The sequence below is a fragment of the Carettochelys insculpta genome, chromosome 4 (assembly GCF_033958435.1).
Source record: "Carettochelys insculpta isolate YL-2023 chromosome 4, ASM3395843v1, whole genome shotgun sequence".
In the NCBI taxonomy this organism is placed as follows: Eukaryota; Metazoa; Chordata; order Testudines; family Carettochelyidae; genus Carettochelys; species Carettochelys insculpta.
Window position 1 is genome coordinate 44,778,803 of NC_134140.1, and position 26,718 is coordinate 44,805,520.

The 26,718-nt window shown below is 43.3% G+C and overlaps 1 protein-coding gene across 8 annotated transcripts in view; it reads left to right on the forward strand.

Moving 5' to 3' along the window:
- The window catches only part of LIMCH1 (LIM and calponin homology domains 1), a 308,724-nt gene that overhangs the window by 85,447 nt on the left and 196,559 nt on the right, over positions 1–26,718 (forward strand). For 7 of the 8 annotated variants that reach the window (XM_074992680.1, XM_074992679.1, XM_074992678.1 and 4 more), the window contains exon 2: positions 18,420–18,490. The exons of the other annotated variant lie outside the window; for it this stretch is intronic. In XM_074992680.1, coding sequence (XP_074848781.1) covers positions 18,420–18,490 — 71 coding nt within the window. The remainder of the gene's footprint in view (positions 1–18,419; positions 18,491–26,718) is intronic. 8 annotated transcript variants of the gene reach the window in all.

Genomic DNA, 26,718 nt, shown 5'->3' on the forward strand with positions numbered 1-26,718 from the left:
GTATTACATAGAAACATTGTCACAAAAGCAGTGTGCTGATATTCAAATAAGTACATCTCCCTCCACCTAGCTAAGAAGGCTTTAAATATTATCTCATGCTTAGTGTTCTCTGATATGATGTTCTTGAAAACTGTACTTTATTGCAAGATTCATTTGGCAATATTTATGCATAAAGCCAATTATTAGTCTTCCTTTGCATGTGGAGCCAGACACCTAACATAGCTGGCTTCCTAGGAGTATAAGAAATGGACATCAGTGAAGAGCGATTGCTAGGGTTAATCTATTGGATAATAAATGACAAATATCCTCGCTCTAGCTCCCCAGTAAGGTTTGTTACAGCTTCAGAATTGCAGAACTTGGTCCCATCACTGCTGGCATGTTGCATAATGGATGAGCCTGCATTGAGGGAGGAGCAGGTGTTCCAACAATAAAAAAAAAAAAAAAAAAAAAAAAAAAAAGAACAGCGTTGGTTATTGTTTCAAGTAACATTCATCCTCTCTGTCCTAAATGCGCCACAAACAAATACTCCCTGTCTCTAAAGCAGTGGTAGGAAAAATAGCAACATACACAGTACAGCCATTGCCACTTGCTGCCTCTGAAGCAGTACAGGAAGTAGATTTTGCCTGGATTCTCTGAATCTTTAAGTGGTGTATTTGTCACTGCTGGCTGCACAGAAACGGATTATGAATTCCATTTAGTGGAGAGTTACATTAGTACCCACAAATAACTGCCCTTTTTATATCTGAACAGAATGAGCGACAAGTATCTTTCCATTATGTCTTGCTAAATTGTCATGTCCTATAAGTAGAAATCTGAAAGATGAGTCGTAGAGTGGGTAGCTTATTTCTGGGAGCTAAAAAAACCCAGTTTACTGAAACAAATGGTGAATGGCCAAATGGCAAGCAGGTTGTGATTATTTGTTTATGATGGCAACTGTTATTGAATCCCATGCATGTGACTGTAAAGTTTGAAATCATTGTGACACATTTTGTCAAACTTTTTTTTGAGGGAGACCTGCAGCTGAATCGCTGCCAATTTTGAAAAGATTGGATCTAAATCAGACAGCTCACAGTAGTGAGGGACAACCTAAACTAGTGAGTGGGCCCCATGAGAAGCCTCCTTCATCTCAGTGGGTTGCAAGACTCTTGTAACCATATGGTCTCCTGGGACAGACTAGCTTTGCTAACTGCCCTTCCATAACTAGTATTTATGGCATTTGTTACTTGAACAGTAGGAGCACTTTGGTTGGATTCAGAGGGAACACTTGGCTCTTACTGTGTGCAGTCAGTGCTCATCTCACTTCACATGCCCTTGCTTTACCTGTTGTCACTTTTTGTAATACCAGTAGGAAAAAAAAATACGGATGGAAACCAGCAGAATCTGGCAACCCTGTGCATGGGGAAGAGTAAACAAAAGGTCTTGTCAGCCACACATACATTGCCCCATTGGCCACATGTGACCCTCAGGCTGCAAGTTGCCCACCACTGTTTTAAAATTTGGTCCTTTTTCAATCATTTTCTTTTGTTGCCTGTCTGCAACAGGTATGATGCTTCCACTTCATCCTGTCCAATTATTGCATCGCTCTCCTGGGTCAAAAACACACAAAGGCAGGTGGCAGATTGTGGAAGACAGAGAAAATCATGCAACTTCAATAAAGTTTGACATTCTTTTGTGTTTACAGTATTGACTGGGCTTGGAGGGAATTAATAGTCTTTTCTGTTCCTCATTTCTCCCCCATTTCCTGCATCATTAGTTTATTTTGAGAAGAGAAGATGAGCCAGTTGCCTCACAGAAAAATGAGTCCAGTAGATTTCAGCTGAAGAAGTGATGCAGTTTGAATTTGACTATCTCCTCTGCAGTTCTGTGTTCTATTGCCAGTAAAATCAAAATATTTTGTTCACTGATGCTAGTAGAGATCCCCTTATTTTATAATGTGATTTGCTAGTAGAGCACTGTAATAGAAACCCGTCACTATGAAGAAACATTTCTATACAGACAACATGGAAAAAGTGACATTTGTATAAAATACTGTGTGCGTGGTCTTGACTCTGGACAATATTTGTTTCTAATACATGCTTAAATTTGAAAAGGTCAGTTTAGTTCATATCTCAGACCTTGATAATGTAGAGATTAAGGCCACGCAATATGTAATACTAGGATGACAGTTGTGGGGAGCAGTCACAATTTAAATATATCCAGCAATGGGAGTTCTGCAGCCCTTGGGATAGTGTTCTAAGCTGAATCCAGCCCAGTCACATAAAGGAATATGGGAGGTGGGGGAAGAAGGAATTCTGGGTTGTCTGTCTTCTCATTTCCCTTTACAAGAAACTCCTTGCATTGCACTAAACTCTTCTGACTGTCACCACTAGTGGTTTAGCCAAGCTGCATGTGTTAAGAGTGCTGCTAGTGTACCCTTAGCATCTGCTAAATTCATATTAGGACTATGTCTACACTAGAAACATCTGTCTACAGAAGTTACTCTCGGAAGAGATGTTCTGCACAAACTTATGTCGAAAGATCGCATCTATACATAAAAGCAGATCGATCTTTTGACCCACTCTGTCAACAAAACAGCCCCCCGGAGCATCCACACAGCTTTTTTTTTTGTCAACAGTTTCTGTTGATAAAATTCATTTTGTGTGTAGAAGTTCAGAGTTTTGTTGACAAAACACTATCGTACAGATGTAACCTTGGGATTGAGTCCTTGGCTCTTTAATACATTTTCTTTCAAATGTTAAACTTCTGTTAAAACAGCATTGAAACCCAAAGTATTTGCATGTCGTTTGGCTACACCTACGCTAGTTGGCCAGCGGGTGTTACATACTGATTTATCAGGGGAAGCATTTAAATATGAATTGAAACACTATTCCTTAACTACGTGGCCTTGTATAGAGTGGAACAAAAACTTTCTCAGGTTTTTTCCAAGTTAAATAACATGTCCACTTTTGCTAGTCTTTAAAGTGCTACTTGACTGCTTTTTGTTTTGATAGTGTATAGACTAGCACGGCTTACTCTCTGTTACTTTAAACAGAAGTGTTAAAGTATTTTAGAATGCGACTGTCTCTTTGACCTACAGCCAATCTGGTTACAGGACAAGGATTTTTTTCCTCTTGTAGTTTTGGAATGGATTTTTGAAATATTTAAATCCAGCTTCGAACTGGAGAGTTGTGCACCCTTATCTGTCAGCCATAGTGGAGCTGTGGAATGCAGTCCTGCTGTTCTTGGTGTCTGTGCTAAGTAGTGTTTCAGAGACTGGCAGCAAACACCTAAAGAGTGAAGAATTTTATTTCAACCACGTTTTCCCCTCCTTCAGCAGGATGTATTGACAGTTAGCCTAACGAGTCCCCTGGATGTTGATTCTGAAGTGCCTACTGTTATGATCTAGGGGACCCTGTGCAAACCTCCATGGCACTCCATGGGGGAAGCACAGGCCTGCACTAGTTTTGAAAGATCAGGACTTAAATTAACTGTACATTTTTTGTATGACCCAGACCATGTAACAGATGAAGCATTATACAGATGGACTTGTCTCACAGTCACTTGGACCTTTTTAAATTTTAATACTTTCACAGTAGAATGATGCTTAGTGATGCTCATCATCCACTTTTTCCAGATGTCCAGACAGGGAGTTAATGGCATCAGTCTGATATTAAGTAGCTGATCAAATACACTAATAAACTGGCCAGGTTATTTAACACCCAACTCTCTCTCTCTTTTTTTCTTCTCCCTAAAAGGAAAAAAAACAGCTTGTCTCCTGGTAGGGATTCTTCATCTGGAAGACCTGGTAATTATGCTGCAATAGGTTCTTTTAGACTCTCTGCTGAAAGTGTTAATTATGACACATTGCAGTGCTTCCAGTGTCTAGCCTCTACTGTTTCGTATATTTGAGTCTTCACATCTCTGTCCAGCCTTCCCTTTATATTTCTGCAATTTCAAAGCTTTTGTTCCATGTTTGTCTCTAGCACAGACTGTGATGCAGAAGATTTTTCTGTCATGTTTCCATATCCAAGGAGGAAGACAAGCAGGCTGTTGACTAAGGATCTTCTAAAATACAACCTCTTAAATAAGTTTAAAATATTTAGAATGGTGTTAGTACAAAAAGTCTTCTCCAGCTTATGTAGGTCTTACAACAGTCCTTTGTCTCCTAGAGATCCAACAGTGTTCCTGTAGTCTGGCCCCAGAATTACAAGTCCTTTGCCGGCATGGGCTCAATCTGGCATCCTGGAGAGTCTGCCAGTTTGCTCCGCTCTGCCTTCAGAACTGCTGTTGTTTGGACAGGTCACTCGCTGCAGAGCATTGGAACCTGATTCCAGAAATCATCAAATTGTACAGGGTTGGGGAGAAATTGTAAATTATGTCTGAGATCCTGATTTATAAAACTTAGATTGTGGTTCAGGGGAGTAAATCCTATTACAGGCTGCAGATCCGATCCCACAGCAAAGGGAAAGCAAAGCAGTGGCAGCAAAGCAAAGGAATCTTTTGGATAAATCCCTGTACAGAAAGTTGACAATAAAAGCCTATACTCTTCATGCCTTTTTGTTCTCCAGTGGGAGCTCTTCAATAAGAGACTAACTATATAGCTTAGAGTTTTCCGTTGTCTCTGTCACCATAATATCTAAGCAGTGTAGTACTTCTTGCATTACAGATTTAAAAAAAAAAACTGGCTAGCCATCTAATAAAAATATATTACAGGCTGCACCTATCAAATCCACGATTCTCTCATCCAGCAACATCCATGGTCTGGCACAACTATGGATGTTCCAGGAACAGAGACTCCAAGGGTGAGGCTGGGACTGGCATCCCTCAGGCCAATGCCTGGCAGCCTGGCCAGAACCAGTGTCAGTGGGGCTGGAGTGGTGGCTGGCAGCCTGGCTGGAGATGGGGCTGGAGCCATTCTCCTGCCTGCCCCACAGCAGCGCATGACAGCCCATAGCCCTGTGGCAGCATGGGGCTGGAGCCTCCTAGGAGCCCTGGCTGGGGCTTAAGTCCCTGGGGAGAGTGAGGCTGGAGCTATGGCAGCCTCTTGGAGGTGCCTGCAGGCAGAAAACCTGGACATCTCCTAGGCTGGCAAATTCTCTTGTTCATCTTTCAGGTCCTGACCATGCCAGGCTAGGAAAATGCAACCCGTAGTCTTCAGTGTGTCAAATATAGCTTCTGTATGATAGATTGTACATCATTGGATAAAAAATATAGGATGCACAATTTAGATGAAATGAGTTTTGAAAAAAATTTTTTTCCCCCATTCTCTGCTTTGTTTGGTTTTTTGGTCACTTTAATCGTTCTGCCTTATGCATTATACTCTTGCCTATAATATTGATAAGGCTATAGCACCTAGAAGTACATGCAATATGCACTTCACTATGGTGAAACATTCTAAGGGAACTTCATCTACTTTGAAGACCTTTTGAAAGCTCTTTACTCCTCACAGGTGAATTAGGATTATACTCCATATGTCATTGAAGAAATAGGTATAGTTCCGCCAGATTGTGAACCTGGACCAAGTGAACATACTTGAGCAGAATTTTTTTTTAAACCAGCTATATATTTATCCTCTCAGCAGAGAGGACTTTGGTGGACCAAATTAGATGTGTGAGGATCTTACCCTTTGCAGCATTAAGTAATAACCATTGCCGGAGGGTGTACGTCAGTAGGTGTAGCTTGTGATCTGAGAGATCTTTTGTAATTTCCATAAAGTATTTCTTTGCGTCCTAAGTGAAAAGCAGCAAAAACATCTTACCTCACTTATTTTTTTTGTCTTGATCCATCTATATGAAGAATTATATGTGCAGGAACTTGGAAGCCAAATCTTTGCTATTTGTTGTTACGTTCCAGAATGCAGAGCAGATGTGGTCTAATGAAAACCATCCAGAACAAGAGAGAGACACCTGAATGAAGAACAGAGCTGTGTTTGATTTGAGTCCATTTGTGAGCACTTAATCATTCTTGGATCAGAGTCGACCTCTGTGCTCCTTGTGAGCAGTGAGGAATAAGTCACAGGGAGAAGCATTCCTGTCGACCTTCTGGCATGTGGGCAGACATGGAAGTTGAGAGCAGATGAATCGATTCTAGCTACGCATTTGGGCCATGTCCACACTAGCCCCAAACCTCAAAATGACCATGCAAATGGCCATTTTGAAGTTTACCAATGAAGCGCTGAAATACATATTCAGCGCTTCATTAGCATGCGGGCAGCTGCGGCACTTCGAAATTGATGCGCCTCGCCGCCGCTCGGCTCATCCCGACAGGCCTTCTTTTTGAAAGGACCCCGCCTACTTCAAAGTCCCCTTATTCCCATCTGCTCATGGGAATAAGGGGACTTCGAAGTAGGCGGGGTCCTTTCAAAAAGGAGCCCCATCGGGACGAGCCGAGCGGCGGCGAGGCGCATCAATTTCGAAGTGCCGCAGCTGCCCGCATGCTAATAAGCGCTGAATGTGTATTTCAGCGCTTCATTGGTAAACTTCAAAATGGCCTTTTGCATGGCCATTTCGAGGTTTGGGGCTAGTGTAGGCACAGCCTTGCATAGCTAAAATTCCATCTCTGCAGTCAACTTCTATGGCTAATGTAGAAGTAGCCTAGAACTTTGTTCCATGGAACATTGGTGTTCCACAAAAAACTCCACAGGTATACTGTGAGGGTTTGCAAAAATAATTCCAAGTTTTACAATAAGACTGTATTTTCTGTTAAAACCAGATACGATGCTGCTACTTTATCAGTATGATACTTAATTACATTACTTAATTTTGTGTTTGCTGTATATGTTGCTGCTGTTTTTTGTCTGACAACTTTTTAAAGAAAATTTTCATAGATGTTCCATATAAAAATATTATTTGCTGTTCCATGGTCTCAAAACAATTGGTTTGTGGACCGGTACCAGTCCTCAAGATCCTGCTGATACACTTTAGGAAGGCAGGAAACCAGTTTTAAGAAGCTTGAGAAACACTGGTTTAGAGTGGCAATTCATAGATAATTTGACCTTCTTAAAATTTACTTTTTTTTGTCAATTCAAAAAATATATTTTTTATTTACAGTATGTGGTGCCTATTGGAAGAGGTTCCCTGAAACTGAAAGAACACTAAACTGCATGAATTGACTGTCTTAAATTATCACATTGTTTGTTTGCAAAATGGTGAAAGGGCATTGTAGATTAGGAGGTTATTTGGTCTAGAGGAGTGCAGTTCTGTAAGCCCCAGCTCATGAAGAGTCCTTTTGGAACTTGGCAAGGGTGGGGAATTTTAATGTAGTGAGAGACACAAGGTGGGAAAGAGTCAAGTAGCTTTTATTGGACCAAAACTTAATATTTTGGGACCAGCTCAGCTAAAACAACATGCAGCGTTCACAGGATAATATCTGTCTATTTTAGATTAGGTTTTGTATCTTAGTTTAAAATCTGCAATGGAGAGTGTGCCACTCAATTAAATGATTTGTTATCTAGACACTTCTTGACATTGGTTCTGTTAAAACTTAAATAAATAAAATATAACAAACCCTCCCCACCCTTCTCTGTGCACAACTTCACTGTTGTATACACACACGATTAGTGTGCCAAATGCAGGCCACCTGTGCCTTTTTTAAAGGTAATCTTTTTGTTGTCATGCTTCACAATTTGTTGCCTCTATTACACAATTAGTAATAAATAGCTCTCCCTGGTGCCTGCTTGGCTGCTTCTGTAATTGTTTTTTTTCCCCTTGCTGCTTTCTGAGAGGTCAGACATGCCCATCAGAAAGCAAGCTCGATAATTTCTAGGCTTTGGCATTGATGAATCAAATATCTATCTTGATGGCTGGGATAAATTTTACCTGGGCAGAGCAATTTGTCAAGGTTCTTTTTTCTTGTCCTTAAGCTGTTTTGACAGCAGAGGCTTGTTAGCTCAATGCAGTGTATCACCATGAAGCATTGATAATGGTGGTTTTCATCACATTTTACAATGTGACTTGAAGCTTGTTGAAAACAGAATTGTGTAATGTGGTATTGTTTTAGTGGTTGGGGAAGAGTGGTGCTTGATGGCATTAATTTTGCAGCTTATATGGCAGTAAAAGAATATTGAAATCAATGAGTTCATCAGCAATAGAATTGCATATCTGCAATTTGTGTGGTACTGTGTAAACATGTAGATGCTGTGGTGCAGAGAGCCATTATAGCGTAATGAGGGTGGTTGTGCTGCTTCTTGATGATTTAAAAATTAAGCCCTCCCTGCAGTCTCTCCCTCTCTGGATTGCCTAGTGTTAATGAACTGAGAAATAAATCCAGCAGTGAAATAATTACCTTGGGTTGAAATTGGATATAGGCCTTTACATAGTCATCTGGATTATATTTCCTTCTGACTCAGTGCTTCATGCAAGCACAATGTGGTGACACACCATGTTGCACTTAGTTTCTGTTCCCTATTTTAATTACAATGCCACACAAAAAGGGGTGACTTCCCATTTTACTGAGTGATACCACAAGGACAGAAGCTTCCCATTTTACCATCAGAGTAGGCCATCTGTGCTTCCTAAAAAAAAAAAACAAAAAAACAAAAAAAAAAACAAAAAAAAAACCCACAAATCACCAAGATAACAAAGCCATCAATAGTTCCTTTTAGTTACAAATTACATATCTAGAGGGGCAAATTATTTTTGGATTATACAGTCAACTCAAAAGAGGGCTTAATTATTAATCGGTGCTTCATTTAGGTGAGAAATTGTCTAAAAATGCATATAGTTTAAGAGGCAAAAAGAGTATATATCTCCATACAAAGCCTCTTCCTTTCTGTAGCATAAACAGGTAGGATGGATCACACTGGAACTGTGTGTGGGTGTTTTTGTACTGGATGAATACTAAACATGATTTATCTGTGCGGAGGCAGAAGCATTTGAAACCTGTGTTTAGCTGCTTTTGAATGTTCTGCATCTCTGGTCACTGGCTGGCAGCCGAGAAACCCAGAAAATAGGAATAGTAAGTGGTGAGACCGGGAGCGCTGCTCTTATCTTTAGAATGGCAGAGCCTTGGTGATTGCATTTAGGTTCCAAATCAAAAAGGATTTCTGCATTGTGAAAGGAACCCAGTGGAATTAATAGAATGCATTAGTTGTAAGTACCTTTTTTTTTTTGGCTAGGGCAGGGAGCATAGGTAGTGTGGTGGTTTTATGTTTGAAATAATGAATAGCTAAATATTGCAGGGCAAAAAAAGTGGCCATTAGCAATCCTGTAGTCACAAATGTTAGATTAGAACCTGTTTGCTCACCTTGATTTACAAAACGTGAGACAAAGTGGGGAGTGGGCCGGCTCAGGGTGCCATGAAATTCCATACGGGGTCGGGGAGCAGCACAGCTGGCTGCGGAGTCTCAAGCTCATCCATCTCATTAAAAATGTTGGAATGTTACTGGTTTTTATGTATGTGTATTCACATTCATGTACCTATTAATACAATCTTTACGTTTGACATGCAGTAGGCCCCTGACTTACGTAGAGGTTGTTGCATTCTTGTGCAACTTCACAAGTCAAATTTCGTAGAACTTGGGGGAGCCAGGAAATTGTCCAGCGCAGGTCAATTTTCCAGCTCACCTGAGTGTCGGGCAGCCTAGAGCCAGGTGCCAGCCCCCCCCCGCCACTGAGTCACACTAGCTTGAGATACATGCATTCAAGTTACGCCTATCTTGGGGTTCTACTGTACTAATTTTCTTACACCTCTTGAAAGGCGTTTTTTTTCATATGAATGTAACTGACATTTCTATTTGGATTATATTAGACTGGGAGGGGAGGGACTCTGCTAATTGCAGAGATGAAAAGGAGGCCCGATTGTAAAGAGTTTGCTCACCCCTGTTCTAACACCTCTGTCCTTGTGCTATCAGAGAGCTGACTGCCAGTACTGCATGGGGCTGGCCCAAGGACTGGAGGTGGGGGTAGGTAGTGTAATGAAATTCTTTGGGATGTATCCCAAATGCAATAACCTGATTTGATATAAAAAGGGGTAGGTGCAAGGGGGAGAGTGAGTGATTGTAGGTCAAGTGTCCCCCAGGGGGATCCATTTAAGGTGCTCCGTGTGCCTGTTGAACCCTTAATTGGAGAATTTTAGTTAGCAGTGTCCATTCATTCTCTGTGCGTGTGCCCTGTGTTGCATTTATATCAGATACCAAGGGCGTATGGGGTGTGCAGGGGTGGCATATTGGGCTTGGCCAAGACCAGTGGTGAGCTGTCATCCCTGCTTTGTAAGATGGGGTGCCATGCAATGCCTTGCTGTTATAGCCTTTAACTGGACTTCTCCCAGCAGGCATGTCGCACAAACACATCGGAAGCAACTGCAGCTTGTCAGTCACGTGCTGGCTCTCACCAGCCTTGGTTATGCTTCAAGGTGACACCCTCCAACTTCCAAACTTCCCCCAAAAATTTGTGTTTTCTGCTGCCCAACCCTCTCCCTGGACAGCCCAAATATGTAAAGCCTGTTACTTGAATGGAATACTGTAGCTGAACTTATCTTGAAAACAAAGAAAAACAAGGACTTCTGGGGCACCTAAAAAACTAACAAATTTATTTGGGCATAACTTTTCATGGGCTGGAGCCCACTTCCTCAGATATTTAGGCATCCTTCCTCCATTTGGGGAAGGGATGGGGGGTGGGACGGACTAGCCCACTCCTAAAGTTTTGTACCTGAAGTTTACTTACTCCAGCCCCAGACAGAGCTCTTAACTGCCAACACAGCTTCCCTGTAATGTGTGATGTGTTTGGGAGCTGGGAGCAGCACAGCTTTTGCTGCAGGGAGTTTATAAACAGAGACAGTAAGATTAAGACAACAAAAGGCTTGTCATTAAACTAAGAATCTTTTAGGTGGTCCTGACTGCAATGCTACACTCCAGTTAAAAGAGAGGGTAGAAATAAAAGGGGAGAGGTATATTGTACTGGGACCAGTGCTGTTCAGCATATTCTTAAATGGTCTGGGGGAAAAAAAAGTAAACCATGAGATGGCAACATTTGCATGAGACACAGAATTATTCAAGATAGGGAAGTCTAAAGCAGGCTGAAGAGCTACAAATTAAATTCATAAAACCTGGGTGACTGCAAAAGACGAGCAGATGAAATTTAATGCTGATAAATGCAAAGTAGCCCTGAATAGTTCTCTGGAAAAAAAATCTGCTCTGTGTGCAGTGTCAATCAAAATAGTTAGAGTATGGAGACTCATTAGAAAAGGGATGACTAATAAACCAGAAAACACCATATTGCTCCTACATAAAACCAGGGTAGACCCACATAGTGAATACTCTGCATATTTGGTCACCAGTCTCAAAAATAGATACTTGTATTTGATTTGGAAAAGGTACAGAGACACAACAGAAATTATTAGGTGTTAGGCATATTGAACACATTCCATATGAGAGGAGATTAGAAAGACCGGGACTCTTCAGCTTTCAAAAAGATGAGTAAGGGGGATAGGACAGAGGTCTATCAAATCCTATAGGCATCCTTCAGTCTACGTAGACTATGGATCACGCCCTTTATAGTTTCAATTGAGGACTTCATTTACAGTGTCTATTGTGACTGTGAAGACCCACACGAGAGTGACAGTCTTTGCTGGATCTCTTGCAGATGTGGGTGTCTGGCAAGTCCTTAGTGCGCTTTCTGTGCGCTCGCTTCTCCTCTGCTAGCTGTCTGATCCTCATCTCGCCCTTCTGAAGGCCCTTGTGTAACCCCTGCCTCCATCTGCTGTGGTCGTCTGCTAGTTCTTCCCAGTTGTCCAGCTCGATGTCTACCTCTCTGAGGTCTCTCTTGCAGGCATCTTTGTAGCACAACTGGGGGCGTCCGGAACGTCTTTTGCCAGAGGCTAGCTCACCATACAGGATGTCTTTTGGAATCCTTCCATCATGCATCCTGTGGACGTGGCCAAGCCAGCGGAGCCGATGCTGCCTGAGGAGGGTGTGCGTGGTTGGGATTCCAGCTTGCTCTAGGACGGCAGTGTTGGTCACTCTGTCCTTCCATGATATTCCAAGGATGCGCCTGAGGCAGCACAAGTGGAAGACGTTCAGCCTCTTTTCCTGGCGGGCATACAGGGTCCAAGTCTCGCTGCCATAAAGGAGGGTGCTGAGGATGCAGGCTCTGTAGACTTGCATTTTGGTGTGAGTGTACAACTTGTTGTTGTTCCACACTCTCTTGCTGAGTCTGGACAGAGTTGTGGCAGCTTTTCCGATCCTCCTATTTAGCTCAGTGTTCAACGACAGGGTGTCAGTGATGGTGGACCCGAGGTAAACGAACTTGTGGACGACCTCTAACGTATAGTTGTCAATGCCGATTGATGGGGATTCAGCAACATCCTGACCGAGTACGTTTGTCTTCTTTAGGCTGATGGTAAGCCCAGAGTCTTTGCATGCTTTGGAGAACTGATCCAGCAGTTTTTGAAGCTGGTCTTCTGTGTGAGACACTACAGCAGCATCGTCTGCGAACAGCATGCCTCTGATGAGGACTTCCTGCACCGTAGACTTAGCTTTCAGCCTTGCAAGGTTAAACAGTTTCCCATCAGATCTTGTGTGCAGCAAGATGCCCTCTGTTGAAGATCCAAAGGCATGCTTCAGGAGGAGTGCGAAGAAGATCCCGAACAATGTCGGAGCAAGCACACATCCTTGTTTGACGCCGCTCCTGATTCTGAAAGCATCCGATAATGCGCCGTCATATTGGATGGTTCCTCTCATGTCTTCATGGAACGACTGGATCATCTTGAGCAACCGTGGAGGACAGCCTATCTTGTGGAGCAGTTTGAACAGACCATCCCTGCTGACCAAGTCAAACGCCTTGGTCAGGTCAATGAAGGCTATGTAGAGTGTCTTCCTCTTCTCCCTGCATTTCTCCTGCAGCTGCCTTAGAGAGAAGACCATGTCAACGGTAGACCTCTCTGCACGGAATCCGCACTGCGATTCGGGGTACACCCTCTCAGCAATCTTCTGGAGTCTGCCGAGGATGACGCGAGTGAACAGTTTACCAGTGACGCTTAGGAGGGAGATTCCACGGTAGTTGTTGCAGTCGCTTGTCTCCTTTGTTCTTATACAAAGTTACAATGTTGGTGTTGCGCACATCCTGTGGAACCTCACCCTCTTTCCAGCACAGGCACAGTAGCTCATGTAGGGGTTCCAGGAGTGTGTCCGCAGCACACTTGATTACCTCTGGTGGTATACTGTCCTGACCAGGTGCCTTTCCCGCTGCAATGCTGTCGATGGCTCTCTTCAGTTCATCCACAGTTGGTTCCTGATTCAGTTCGTCCATTACTGGTAGGAGCTCGACGGCATCGAGGGCTGCGTCAACCACAATGTTCTCGCGTGAGTACAGCTCGGAGTAGTGCTTAACCCAGTGCTCCATCTGTTTGGCTTTGTCAGTGATGACTTCACCAGATCTGGATTTCAGAGGTGCCATCTTGTTCTGGGTGGGTCCTAATGCCTTCTTCTTCCCCTCTTACATTCCTCTGAGATTACCAAAGTCAGCACAGGTCTGGATGCTGCTGCAAGGCTGGAGCCAGTGGCTGTTGGCACAGCGCCTGGCTGTCTGCTGTACTGTTTTCTGGCCACTCTAAGTGCTTGCTGGGTACTCTGGCTCGGTGAGCGTTTTGTACTCCAGGAGTGCAGCGCTCTTCTTTTCAATGACTGGAATCATCTCATTGGAGTTAGCTTCGAACCAGTCGTTCGTGTTTCTAGCTTTTCTTCCAAACACCGACAAGACCGTGTTGTAAACTGTGTCCCTCAGATGTTGCCATTTGGATGTCACATCGGCACCCCCAGGGCCGCTGCACAGATTTTCCTGGAGGGTCTCTCTGAACTTTCAGCTTTCTCCAAGTTTGCCGTCTTTCTGGCCTCCAATGCAGGGCCTTCCAGCAGGTTTAGAGAGGTACAGCTTCTTGGGTCTCAGTTTGAGCTTGAAGCAAACTAGTGAGTGATCTGTATCACAGTCAGCACTATGATAGCTGCATGTCAGAAGGACGTTTTTGAGGTTATTACACCTAGTGATGACCACGTCTAGTTGATGCCAGTACTTTTGAGCGTGGGTGTCTCCACGACACTCTGTGCTGTGGCTTCGTTTGGAAGAATGCGTTTGTGATGCACAGATTGTGGTACGTGCACAGCTCAAGGAGACGCTGTCCATTGTCATTCATTTTTCCCACACCGAAGTGTCCTAAGCAGGAAGGCCATGAGGCCCAATCAGCTCCAACTCTTGCATTGAAGTCACCCAAGATGTACAGTTGTTCACGAGCAGGTATTTGCGCTACAGCAGCACTAAGCACGTCATAGAACTTGTCTTTTACTTCTGGTGTGGCGTACAGAGTTGGAGCATAAGCGCTGATCAGGTGGATGGGACTGGCGCAAGTTTGAAGCGTGATCTGAAGAAGTCTTTCTGATCCGCCCATGACTAATTCCACCATTTGTAGAAGGGTGTTTCTGACAGCAAAGCCAACACCATGCTCTCTGGCAGGGTAAAGCCCAGGAAGAGCCCAGAAAAAGGTGTAGTCCTTTTCCTTTAGAGATCCTGAATCTGCGAGTCGTGTCTCTTGCAGTGCAGCGATATCAACTCTGAGCCTCTTCAGTTCCTCGTTGATGACAGCGGTCTTGCGGGTGTCACTGATGGCCTGAAGATCTTCAGTCAAGCCGGTCAGCATGGTCCGCACATTCCAGCAAGCAAGCTTAAATTGTTGATGTTTCTCATTTCTTGTTGATTTTCTTATTGGTTTGCCTGGTGCCCAAATTTCAGTCACTTGTCAGGTTCAGGAACCTTAAGCCTCACGCACCCAGCGAGGCAGGTGAACTGTGGCGGGACAGTACCCTATTGGCTGGGGGCTGCCCAGCTTGAGGTGAGTGGTGACTGTCCAGTGAGATGCGAGGATCTCTCCCACTGTTGAAGGCAACCCCTGGCGCTCGTTCTCTACACCAGTCGAGCAAGAGCTTAGAACTGGTATCTGTTGCCTCCCGTGTTGATGCAACGCTGTTCAGCGATGCCGGAGTACCTCTCCGGGCGCGAGCCTGGGCACTTATTATGGAGACTCTGGGCTGCCCAGACACCAGTGTCCCCCTCTCGGCTTTACTGGTATAGTCCAAAGGAGAGGATAACCTCCACGTCTGGTACTAGCTCAGCTGCAGGAGTTGCCGGGACAGTGCCAGAAGTTGACACCGAACCGCCTTCGGACTCCCCTCCGGATTCTCTGTCAGGGTTTACTCCCTTAGCCTTTCTTCTTCCCAGGATAACCCACAAGGCAGTGGGGTGTGGAGAATGTGGTTAAGGATCCCACTAGTTCATACCTCCCTGTCACCACAGCTCCCTGTGGAGCAATGACCTCATATCCCCGGGACCCTCCTCCCCACCTTTCACGGCCCCCCCCCAGCTGCCATCACCATAGGACCCTCCCCAACCCACTACCCCCATCTGCTCCCATGTCCACCCTCCTCACTGCACTGGCCCCTCTCCCCCCAGCTGCTCTCAGTGCCCTCAGGTCCACCTTCCCCCATCGCTCTTCAGGCTCTTCTCTTCAGAGACTCCTTTTCCTTATAGTGCTGCCTTACAGGGCACAGGTGGAACACCATACCTGAAAAGGACAACAAACATGGGGTTCCTCCCTCAGCGAACTCCCAGAGGCGAACTCCCTTCGCTGTTAGCTGCTGCCCCCTGTTCGCTGCTCACAGTGTTCGTTGAGAGCCCCCTTCTTATAGAGACTGCTGCTAGCTGGTTAGGCCTGTCTCAAAGCCTTGCCTCCAGTCTAATCAGCCCTTGAAGGCTCACCTGGCAGGAAACTCCCCCAATTCACACCTTGCAAACTGCTCAGGCACACAGGCAGCTGATCAAACTGCCCTTCTCTGCAAAGTAACATAGCTGCACAGACAGACATTCCCCCCGCCAGCTCACCACACAACCCCCCAAATCCCACACTCACCCAAGCTCCTGAATGGTGTGAAAAATTGAATAAGGAAGTGTGCGGTGTGTTTGGTTTTTGTGGTTTTTTTTTTTTTTTTTTTTTTTTTTTTAAATTCCTTCCCATAACAAAAGTACTAGCAACTGACAAAGTGGGTCTTTGCCCACAAAAGCTTATTTTCCAATAAATCTGTTAGTCTATAAGGTGCTACAGGACTTCCCATTGTTTTTAAAAGAACTAGCAGTCACTCAATGAAATTAACAGCAACAAAGAGGAAGGGTCCTGTGGCACCTTATAGACTAACAGAAGAAAGACTCCAGATTTGAGAGCTCTTTTTTGATGTTCTCCTGTTTGTTGTACAGGATGCTGATTAGGTGGTTCCTCGGTTTCTTTGAGTGTGTATGGCATAATCTCTCACTGTAGTCTGTGCAATATGTAGATTGCAAAGGATTTTTCACCTTTAGTCCATTTGGTATGATGTCCATTCGTTTGCATTTGGAGAGAAAAATGATGTCTCTGTCTGTCTGTTTGTCTGTGCAAGCTTCCTTTTGAGGTTGATAGATGTCCATTCCATATGGCTAAATGCAGTGCCTTGCATGGTGTCAAGTATCGGAGGGGTAGCCATGTTAGTCTATAAGGTGCCAGAGGACCCTTCATCTTCATTGCTGTTACAGATCCAGACTAACAGATGTTTTTCTGTTTGTCTATAAGGTGCCACAGGACCCTTCATCTTTGTTGCTGTTATGGATCCAGACTAACACGGCTGTCCCTCTGATCAGTGAAATTAATAAGATGTAAATTTAAAATGAAGTACTTCTTCATTGCCAACTGGGGAACTCTTTTTTTTTTTTTTTTTTTTTTTTTTTTGTCCTGGGATGTTGTAAAGACCAAAAGTGTAACAGGGTTCAAAAAACAACTAGATAAGTTCATGAAGGACAAGTCACTCGGTGGATGTTGGCCTGTATGAGAAGGGATTCAACATCATATCCATAGCTTCTGTTTGCCAGAAGCTGAGAGTGGGTGACAGGAGTTGGATCATTTGACTTTTGTCTGTTCTGTTTATTTCCTCTGCCATTGGCCACTTTTGGAATACAGAGTACTGGGATAGATGGACAGTTGGTCTGACCCAGTATGGACATTTTGATGATCTGTGTAGAACATAGATGTATCTGCCCTCCTCTTGTGGTAACCCATTACATTCCACACACCACCCAGAGCTGAGCTAAAACCTTGATGGGGTCTCTCTCTCCACAGGTTTAGTTACTAAGAAAATACATTTAAAATTTTAAACCTAAAGGTATCCCTTAAGTGTCACATGCCACAAGATGTCAGAACCTATTAAAATGTACTATTTGTTCTTTAATTTTAAATAGGAGTTAGATATATGGCTTCTGTCAGCTACAATGGCTAAATTATCTACCAGAAATCTAAGTTTTCAAGTGGCTTAGTAACCCCTGGAAGTAGGGAAGCTACTCAAAGAAGAGGTTATTCATTTTGTGTGGCTTCTGGGATTCTTTGAGATGTCGGCCTATGGGTGTTCCAGTACTTGCTCTCCTTTAGTTTGGTTTCAGGCTGTTGCATAGGAGACGTTTGGGAGGGTAGGCGCTCCGATGGTTGATTTCTTAGTTGAAATGTGTTGCTTCTGTTCCAGTCTCTGCTGAATGGACCACACATGCACCCCTATCTCTCTAATCCCATGTCTGGTAATATTTGACAGTCTGTTAGCTGGCTGTGCAGTGTTCTCACAGGACAAAGAGTGAATTAATAATCTTACCTGTAGCGTTACAGCGTAGCATTGTTTCACAAAAATGGAGCCTTGTGAGAGTTTGTACATGAGGATAGTTAAAAGACCAGTTTCTTTGATTTGGAATTCTTCACAAATACTAAGGATCAGATACTTCCAATCCTAGCTTGATATAAGTCCCGTCTGGCTTCATGGTGTGAAGCGTTCACTGTGAATAAGGATATTGCAATCTGTCTCTAAATATATTTGTTCTAGCTTTCTTATTTCAACTTCAACTTTTTACAAACAATGTGTGGATAGTTAGGAAGGTTGTATTCCATTTGCATAATAAATGATATGGCAGGGTTTTGCAACCTTAAATCATAAGTAGCTCTTATAACTTAGTGCCCCTTTGAAATTCCTTGTATGAGTAAGGGATGCAGGATCAGGTCCATGAAAAGCACCTAAAATAAGTGTGTTTGGTATACAAAAACATATAATATACTCAGCTCTGTGTAAACAAACTCGTTGCCTTTAAAAAGGCTTGGGCTGCCAATTACTCTGCGGGTTACAGTGACATTTACATAAAACCATTCTTGAATTTTAAACTGAGGGATTAGCAGAGAGGGCTTTGTTACATGTTAAATAGTTTAGTGAAAAGGGTGTCTCTTTAGATGCAGGAGACATCTTGGAATTTATCTGCAACACCCAGAGAGTTGTCATATTACTTTTGTTGTAACCGTTTTAAATAACACAATCATAAAACATCCTTTACAAGTGCACATGTTAATGGACTCTTTCCCCCCTCCCTCTTGCCCCCCCCCCACTTCCCCTTTTTATTTTTCAGCAAGTCACAGGCAGAAGTTTTGGTGACAAAGATTTTCGGTCTGGATTAGAAAATGGTATTCTGCTTTGTGAGTAAGTAGCACTTAAAGTTGCATATGCAGCTTTGACTAAAGATGGAACCCATTTACTTTAGTTGGTACAGTGCAACTTTTGGTTTTATTTTGTTTTCACTTTGAGTACGTTTATGCAATTTATCACACAGTTATGTCAATGGCAACGCTGCATTTCTGGTGAGGATTGACATATGGTACAAAAAAAAGCATATTTTAAAAGGATTTCTCCCCCTCTCCTCATACGTAAAATAAAAGCGATATTTGCATTTTGGATTTGTTCTGTCTAAAGTTGGTGACTACAGTTTGAAAACTCTGGCATACTTGCCTTGCAGGGATCTCTATTGCAAATAAGTGGTTTTGGATCAATTCCAGGCTGTGATATTGGCAAGACTTACCTACCTAGGTACAAGCTTATTTGCTCTTGCCTCATTTGAGGGCTAGGATGTACTCTGAACCGTTTATTTTGAAAGATAATGCTTGAAGAACATACACCAGAATTCTTCATAATACAGTACATCATAAATTTAAACAAAATTCACCAAACTCAACACCTCCATGTTGATGCTCATACCAGTGTCAGAGGGTTGAGTTCGGTGTTTGATCTGGGCTGAGTCTAATGGTGTTAAGTGCCCAGTTTGCTGGCTTTCCATGTAATTTGGGTGCTTAAATCCCACAGGTGCCTTTGAGGGTTTTGTCAGCAAAACTGCCATTTTGCCAACAAAACCCGTGAGATATGTCGACAGAAAAGCCAGTCTGGACGTTCCAGGGGGCCTCTGTCCATGGACAGGGCTTCCAGGACACTGGGCAGCCCTGTCTACTGTGCTTCTGGTTAGCAGTTTTGCTGATTGGAGTGGCTGGACCCAGCTGCTTTCTGTTGTCAAAGCGGATTGCAAGAGCGATCCACTTGGCAGTTTGGCTGTGATCTGTTGACAGAAGTTTTGTTGGAAGACATCTTCTGACAAAAGCTTCTATCGACAAATTGCTCTAATCTAGATATAGCCTTAGTGAGGACTTTGAGAGGCTGCCGCAGGTGTTCTATTTGTACTGGCTAAATTCTATCCCTACATATGCGTAGGGTTGCTATATAAGTCCAATGCAAACTAAAAGGTTCAGAACTAAATGCAAATTGAAGCTTACAAATTAGATACCTTGAAACATTAAACTTGAGAAATCCAAGTATTTCATATATTTGTTACCATTCTTTAATTCTGGAGATGAGGAGTCTGACTTGGATTTGATGTATAATTTAATTGCTACCGTTTGCTGAAGCAGCATGTGTCTGTGGAAAGCTAAAACTATTATGTACAAATGCATATCTCACTAATACAATTGAACTTTAGCTGTGCAAAGTGAAAAGAGTCTGAAGAGTGATGAAGATCTTCTTATTTTCCTACCTTTCCCTGCCCTCAAGCCACGTTTTGGGAAAGATGAATATGAATATTGCTGGGCCAGGTGGTATTAGGTAGGTAGGCAGTAGTTGTAGTGGCTACATCACAATGTGGTGTAATGGTTGGTTAGTCTTGGACAGTCTTTTCCTCCTTTGTGCATTATACTTCCTTTGCAAGTATTCTGTATTAACTCTCCATTAATGTGACTCTTACTTGTCAGGGTTGAATGATGATGGTAGAAGAATAAGAGAATGCACATTTCAGGATTAGAACTTCATCTGATCTGCAAATAAACAGAGGTAGCTGGGTTTAAGTGGTGTAAACCTTTCAGATACAAAGCTTAAATCTGTGTTTTTGCTTCATTACCTCCATTTTAATACATTAGTAGCTATCCCTTAGGAGGCTGTGGTGGCCAGGCCTTATAATAATAGATTGTACTTTTCAATTCTTCTGACCTGCAGTATGATCTTGGACTGTGGTGAATAAAGATATTGATGTGATAAGAATTTGCCCTCAGTTGTTCTCAGACCACTGCAAAATGAAAATCTGACTTCTTGGGTCCATGGTGCTGATGGGTGGGCCCATCAACTTCTGCCTGTTTGGAAAGCATAGGTTGCCAGGCTTGTGACATTGCTCATTGAATCTGTTCCTGCTACTTACTCAAAAACTGGTGTTGAATCTGCCATGGAGAATGTAGCTTTCAATGGTGTGGCTGGCTTTTCAGCAGACAGTTACTGGTGTACCAGTTATGAGGTTGAGTAGTGTTTAAATGCCTCATGATTTTGTGTACTGGTTCTGTCTGGCCAACCACTGTACTCCTGCTGACAAGTCCTTCTATACTGCAGAAAGCCTCGCAGCAGCGGTGCGTGTCTGAGCCTAGGCCAACTGCCTTGGCTCACACTGAGACAACCAGTACCAAAGTGGACATTCCTTTCGCAGTTGGAGCCTGGACTCCAAAGTCTGGCAAAGGGCTCCAGCCTGAGTGAGAACATCTGTGCTGAGGTGTTTAGCCCTATCGTGTGAGTCCCACAAGACTGTTAGTTGACCTGAGTTCTGAGACTCTGCCACAGGCTTTTCATTGTTCTTCGTGCAGCAGAGACATCCTCAAAGTCTCTTGATGACATACAAATAGTTTTCTTCTCTGGTTTCAGCTGTATCGATCTCTAGCAGGTGGAGGAACTGCTGCTCCTGTAGTCTGGCTGCATATGGCTTGGAGAAATAGGACAGAGCTTAGGAGGACACAGTATGGGCTCTTGAGACCAGAGGGGCTGAACTGGGGGAGCAAAGGGTGACCGAGCTGCATTGATGAGACTGTGTGGGACACAATAGAGCAGTCCCAGCCACAGTAGTACATGTAGGTAAACTACTTAGGGAAAGTGAAGAGAGTGGTCTTGGAGGCCAAAGGGTGGCTCTTAGGGAAAGGCAATGCTTCTAGTTCACATGTGGGGCCAGAAAAACAGGCAGAATTGTAGGGTCTCAAGGCTTGGATCAAATTACAGTTTAGGGAGGAGGGGTTTAGGCTTACTGGGTGCTGGAGGAACGTCTGGGAAAGGAGTGTATACTTCTATCCCATCCTCTTTACTGGGATATAAGGTACAGGTGGGAGCAGGTGAGGAAAAGTCAAACTTGTAAGAGTCCCATTTAAATGTAGCGTAGGAAGGCAAGCAACTGAATATTGACAAAATATACAAGTGATTTGAATGCAAATATTAGTCTCAACATGAAGATGGGTGAACTGCAGTAAAGATATTAATATAATAGGCATCATGGAAACTTCGTGGAATGAGAAAAATCAATGGGACGACATGCTAGTATCAGGGTACAAATATAGGAATGACTGAGGAGGTCAAACTGGTGGGGGAGTAGCACTGTACATGAAAGAAGGCATAAAGTCAGAGTAAAAATCTTAACTGTGCATCAAATTGTACAATACAAGCACTATGAGTAGAAAGTCCATGCTTGATTTATGGGAGTATAGCAATACGAATATACTTCGGAACATCCGACTTGGATGGTGTTGATAATGAAATGATCAGGGAGAATAGATAGGCTGTGAAGGAAAAGCAACCAATAATAATCCAACTCTCCTCCTACTTCATGGGGTACATCTCACCTCGGGATAAAATACAGAGAGAATTTCTAGACATCATGACTGCTTTTAAGAGTAGCTTGTCCTGGAACCCACAAGAGGAGAGGCAATTGTTTAGTTCTCAGTGGAGCATGAGATCTGGTCCAAGAAGTGAATATTTCTGAGCCACTCAGTAATAGCAGCCATAACATAATTCAATTTAATATCCATGAAGTGGGAAAAATTCCAAAGAAACCCAGCACAGTAGCGTGTAACTCTGAAAAGGGGAACTACGTTGTTTCATTGTCATGTTGCTTATCTACAGGTTGAACCTCCTCTGGTCCAGCACTCTCTGGTTTTGCAACACATGTGGTCTGGTAGGATCATGGGTATTGCTGGACCAAAGAGCCCCTGGATCATAGAGCCCCGGGGTGGCAAAGCACAGGGTACTGGTGGCCTGGAGCAGTGAAGCTTGGGGTGTTGGAATGGTGGCCAGAAGCACGGAGCCTGGAGAGGAGCCTAGCCCAGTCTGGGGAGCCCAGAGTCCATCAGCAGAGGGGCTGGAAACAACCTCGCCTTGTCAGACACATTCCCTTGTTTGGGGCCTGACTGGTCCTGAGGGTGCTGGACCAGGTAGGTCCAACCTGTATTAGAGCACATTTTGGTTTAACAGCAGGTGTTCAAATGCCCCTCTCCCCACTGTCAAGTTGCTCTTCCCTTCTGTTGTGGAGGTGCTCCTAGATTCCTCTTGCTTGCTGTGGCCAGAAAGAAGGGAATATGGGTGCTGATGTCAGGATGTCCCCCCTGACATCAGACCCTATCGTCACAAAGCAGGAGATCATGGCTATGGAGTCCTGTGTCTGGGCTTCCTGATCTAATAAGGGTAGTGTACTGGAAGTGGGGACAGCATACTGATGGGGGCAAAATGCATGTCTGTGCCTCTCCAGCCCAAACACGCACACTCACATCATTCTATTCTTCTGTCTCACGCACACATGCAGTGTACATCTCTCATCCTCACTTCACCTGGGCACTGTGCAGCCGTGTATGCGCTGTCCACAGGAGAAAGTGCTCCATGCTAGCAGGATACTGTGGGTTCATCATTGTGTTCCGTTCTGGAGGGAGACGTTGAAGCCACTGCCCTGTGTCTGTTGTGTTTTCTTCTACCTGCCGCAGCACATGCTGCCTTTACAGTGTGAAGCTCCATTAACTACGTGTTAACTCTTGAGGGTTCAGCCAAGTACTAGTTCATCATTTAGTAGCAAGACATTCCCTGGTGTAATATTAAACCTTTGACTCCACCACCTCAACCACGTGTCACAATCTTCATTGCTGTGTACAGTACTAAATTGCTTAGTTAGTATTGTATATGTACATATACTGCCTTTTTGTCTGCTGAAAAAATAAATTTCTGGGAAACCTAACCTAATTTTTATGGAGAAATTAGTTTTCTTTAGCATAATTTCTTTTTAAAGTAGCATTTTTCAGGAACATAACTGTAGTAAGTGAGCAGTTACTGTATACAAAGCTAGTTAAAAACATGTTATAAGAGGGAAATGCCTGCAAGCTGCATGATTATTTTAAAAGGCCATAATGTTTTAAAAGGCCAAAAAAACCAGTTAAATGTATACCCAAATAAAAGTGACTTCTCCCTGCCCTATAAAAAAGACACCATGGTTAAAATGTAAAGGACCCAGTTAGATGGGGAAAAAAGGCACCCTTTAAAAATTTAGTCATAGCCTACTGAGGAAAATAGAAGGAGTCAGAAACTTAGCAAGGCCAGTGTAAAATTGTAATTTGGCAGCCAAGAAAGAAGTTGAAGAGCAAATAGCTAAAGACAGAAAAATCAATAGCAAAATATTTTGAGTACACCAGAAGCTTACTATAGCATTTGTGAAGCTACTGGCCAATGGAGAAACTAAAGGAGCACTCAGAGAAGAGTAGACAATTGAGGAGGAGCTAAGTTAATTCTTTACGTCAGTCTTCAAGGCAAAGAATGTGAAGGAAATTTCCACACTCGAGCTTTTTTCTTTTAAGTGACAAATCTGGGGAACTATCCCAGGTTGAGCTATATATAGAGGATGTTTTGCAACCAATTCATGAATTAAACAGTAGTAAGTCATCAGAAAGAGACAGTATTCACCCAAGATTTCTACACGAATGCGCACATTAAATCGCAGAACTACTGACTGTGGTGTTTAACCTATCACTTATGTCACTCTGTGAAGGTGACAGGAGGATAGCTAACATAATGCTTATTTTTCAGAATGTCTCCAGAGGTGATCCTAGCAACTGCAGGTCAGTAAGTTTTAACATCAGTGCCAGGTGAACAGGTTATAACTTAGAAAACGGAATTAATCAGACGCATGGATGAACATGATGCTGGGCAACAGTCAACACAGCCTTTGTGAAGGGAAATAATGTGTATTATAATTCTTTGGGAGTACTGGTTGGACTTTCTGGTCTGGTAACATGTAGTCCAGCAGGAAACCAGTGTGTCTCAGCAGGAAGGTCAGCAGGGGGCCTGCACTCCTGTTGGGGCCAAGAGCCCTACTAGGGCAGTGTCAGTGGAACTGGCAGCCAGCAGCCTTGCCAGGGTGGCAGCAGGGGGTCAGCATTTGCCTCTCCAGGTCCAGCAAACTGCCTCATTGAGGACCACTCTGGTCCCCAAGGGTGTCCAACCTGCATCAGCAAACAAATGGATAAGGGGGATCCAGTGGATCTAGTGTACTTGGGCTTTCAGAAAACCTTTGATAAGATGCCTTGCCAAAAGCTCTCATGGAAGCTAAGCATTCGTGGGATCAGAGGGAAGGTTCTGTTATGGATCAGTGTCTGGTTAAAAGGTAGGAAACAAAGAGTAGGACTATACAGTTTTCACATTATGAGGAGGCAAAATTTGGGGAATGCAAAATCACTTAAGATAATTAAGGCAAAAGTGGAAAGCAAAGAGTTATGAAAGGGATCTTGCAGGGTTTCTTTGCAACAAAATATCAGATGAAGGTCAGTGTTGAGAAATGCAAATAAGTGCACGTAGGAAAAAAGATCCCTATTTTACACACAGATATGAAATTACCTGTTTCCACTTAAGGAGGAGATTTTGGAATCCTTGTGGATAGTTCTACGAAAACATCCGCTCAATGTGCCATGACAGTTAAAAAAGCTAACAGTGTTAGGGATCATTTGGGAAGGGTAGACCAAGAAAGTGTCATGATGCAACTATTTAAAGTCATGGTACTCCAGCGTCTTGCATGCTGGCTACTGTTCTGGTTACCCATTTCAAAAATACATTGGAATTGAAAAAGGTACAGAGAAGGGCAACAATGGTTAGAGTATGGGATGAACTTTCACAGAAGGAAAGATGAAAAAGAGTGGGCCTGTTTGATCGCAGAAAAGCGATAAAGTAAGGGGAAATGTGATAGACGTCTATAAAATCATGAATGGTATGGAGAACATGACTAAGGAGGTGCTATTTATTCTTTTATTTAACCCAAGAGTTGTGGTGTCACCCAAGCAAATTGTCAGGCAGTAGTTTTAAAACAAAAGGAAGTACTCCTCTGGCAACAAGTTCTGTAGGTTGACCATGCATCGTGTAATGTTGTGAAGGCCAAAACTATTGAATTGGGTTAAAAAAAGAATTAGAGTAAATTTATGGAGGCTAGGTCCATCAGTGAGTGTTAGCCAAGATGTTCAGGGATGCAACCCCATGTTCTGGATGTCTGTAAACATCTGATTGTTGGAATCTGGAGCTGGATGATGTGGGTGAGGGTAGTGCTCACTGAATTGCTGTGTTCTCGTTCCGGTGAGCATCTTGCACTGACCACTGTCAGAGACAGGATACAATGTTAGGCTACAACTACGCTACAAGATATAAATTCAGATTTATTAAATTCAGTTTTGTAACACTGGCTCTTGTAAATTCAATTTTGAGTATCCTCACCTCCCCACAAAGTCAAGTTAGTACTGCCACACAATCACCAAAGGTCAACTGTTGCACATTGCATTGTGGAAACCTATCCCACAGTTCTCTCAGCCCCATAGCATTCTGGGCTTTTTGCAGATGTAGTATGGGTGAAAAAATGCCTCGCAAGTGGTTGTGGGTATGTGATGTCATCTTTCCACATTGTATTGCCCTCATTCCCTTTCCATGGAAAGTAAACAGCCATTTTTTCAGAAGGAAAGAAGGAAAACCAGGGAATCCTAGGTGAAAGAAAATCAAATAGGCTGGCTTCAGAAGGTGACTGAACCATGTAAACTGATTGCTCAGCTGCTTTTTCCACGTTGAAAGAACATCTTCCATTTGAACTAATCAACAGTATTCTCTTTGGGCATAACTTTTTTGCTTAATTCGAATTGCTGATACTATTCAAATTCAAATTTGTGAGCTTCCTGTTACCTACTTCCTGCACACCTACAGCGCATCAGAGCTGACAGTGGCCAGAATGGACAACTGTGGGGCATTGTGGGATACCTGAGGGACTCCTCTGGAGGCCAATAAAGCTGGTTTACACTGAAGCTGTTTCCACATTGTTAATCCAACTGCTTAAATTCGAACTTTCCATTAATCTCACTTGGGTTGTTGGAGGAAGAATATTGGCCATAGTGCCCCCTAATATCGACCTAATAGTATTTTCTGTGTGAACAGCCGCAATTTAAAGTTGAGCTAAACCATATTGCCAGTCAGCTTAACTTCAGTGCCAGGAAAGATAATGGAGCAGGTAATTAAAGAAATCATCTGCAAGCACTTGGAAGGTGGCAAGGTAATAGGAGACAGCCAGCATGGGTTTGTAAAGA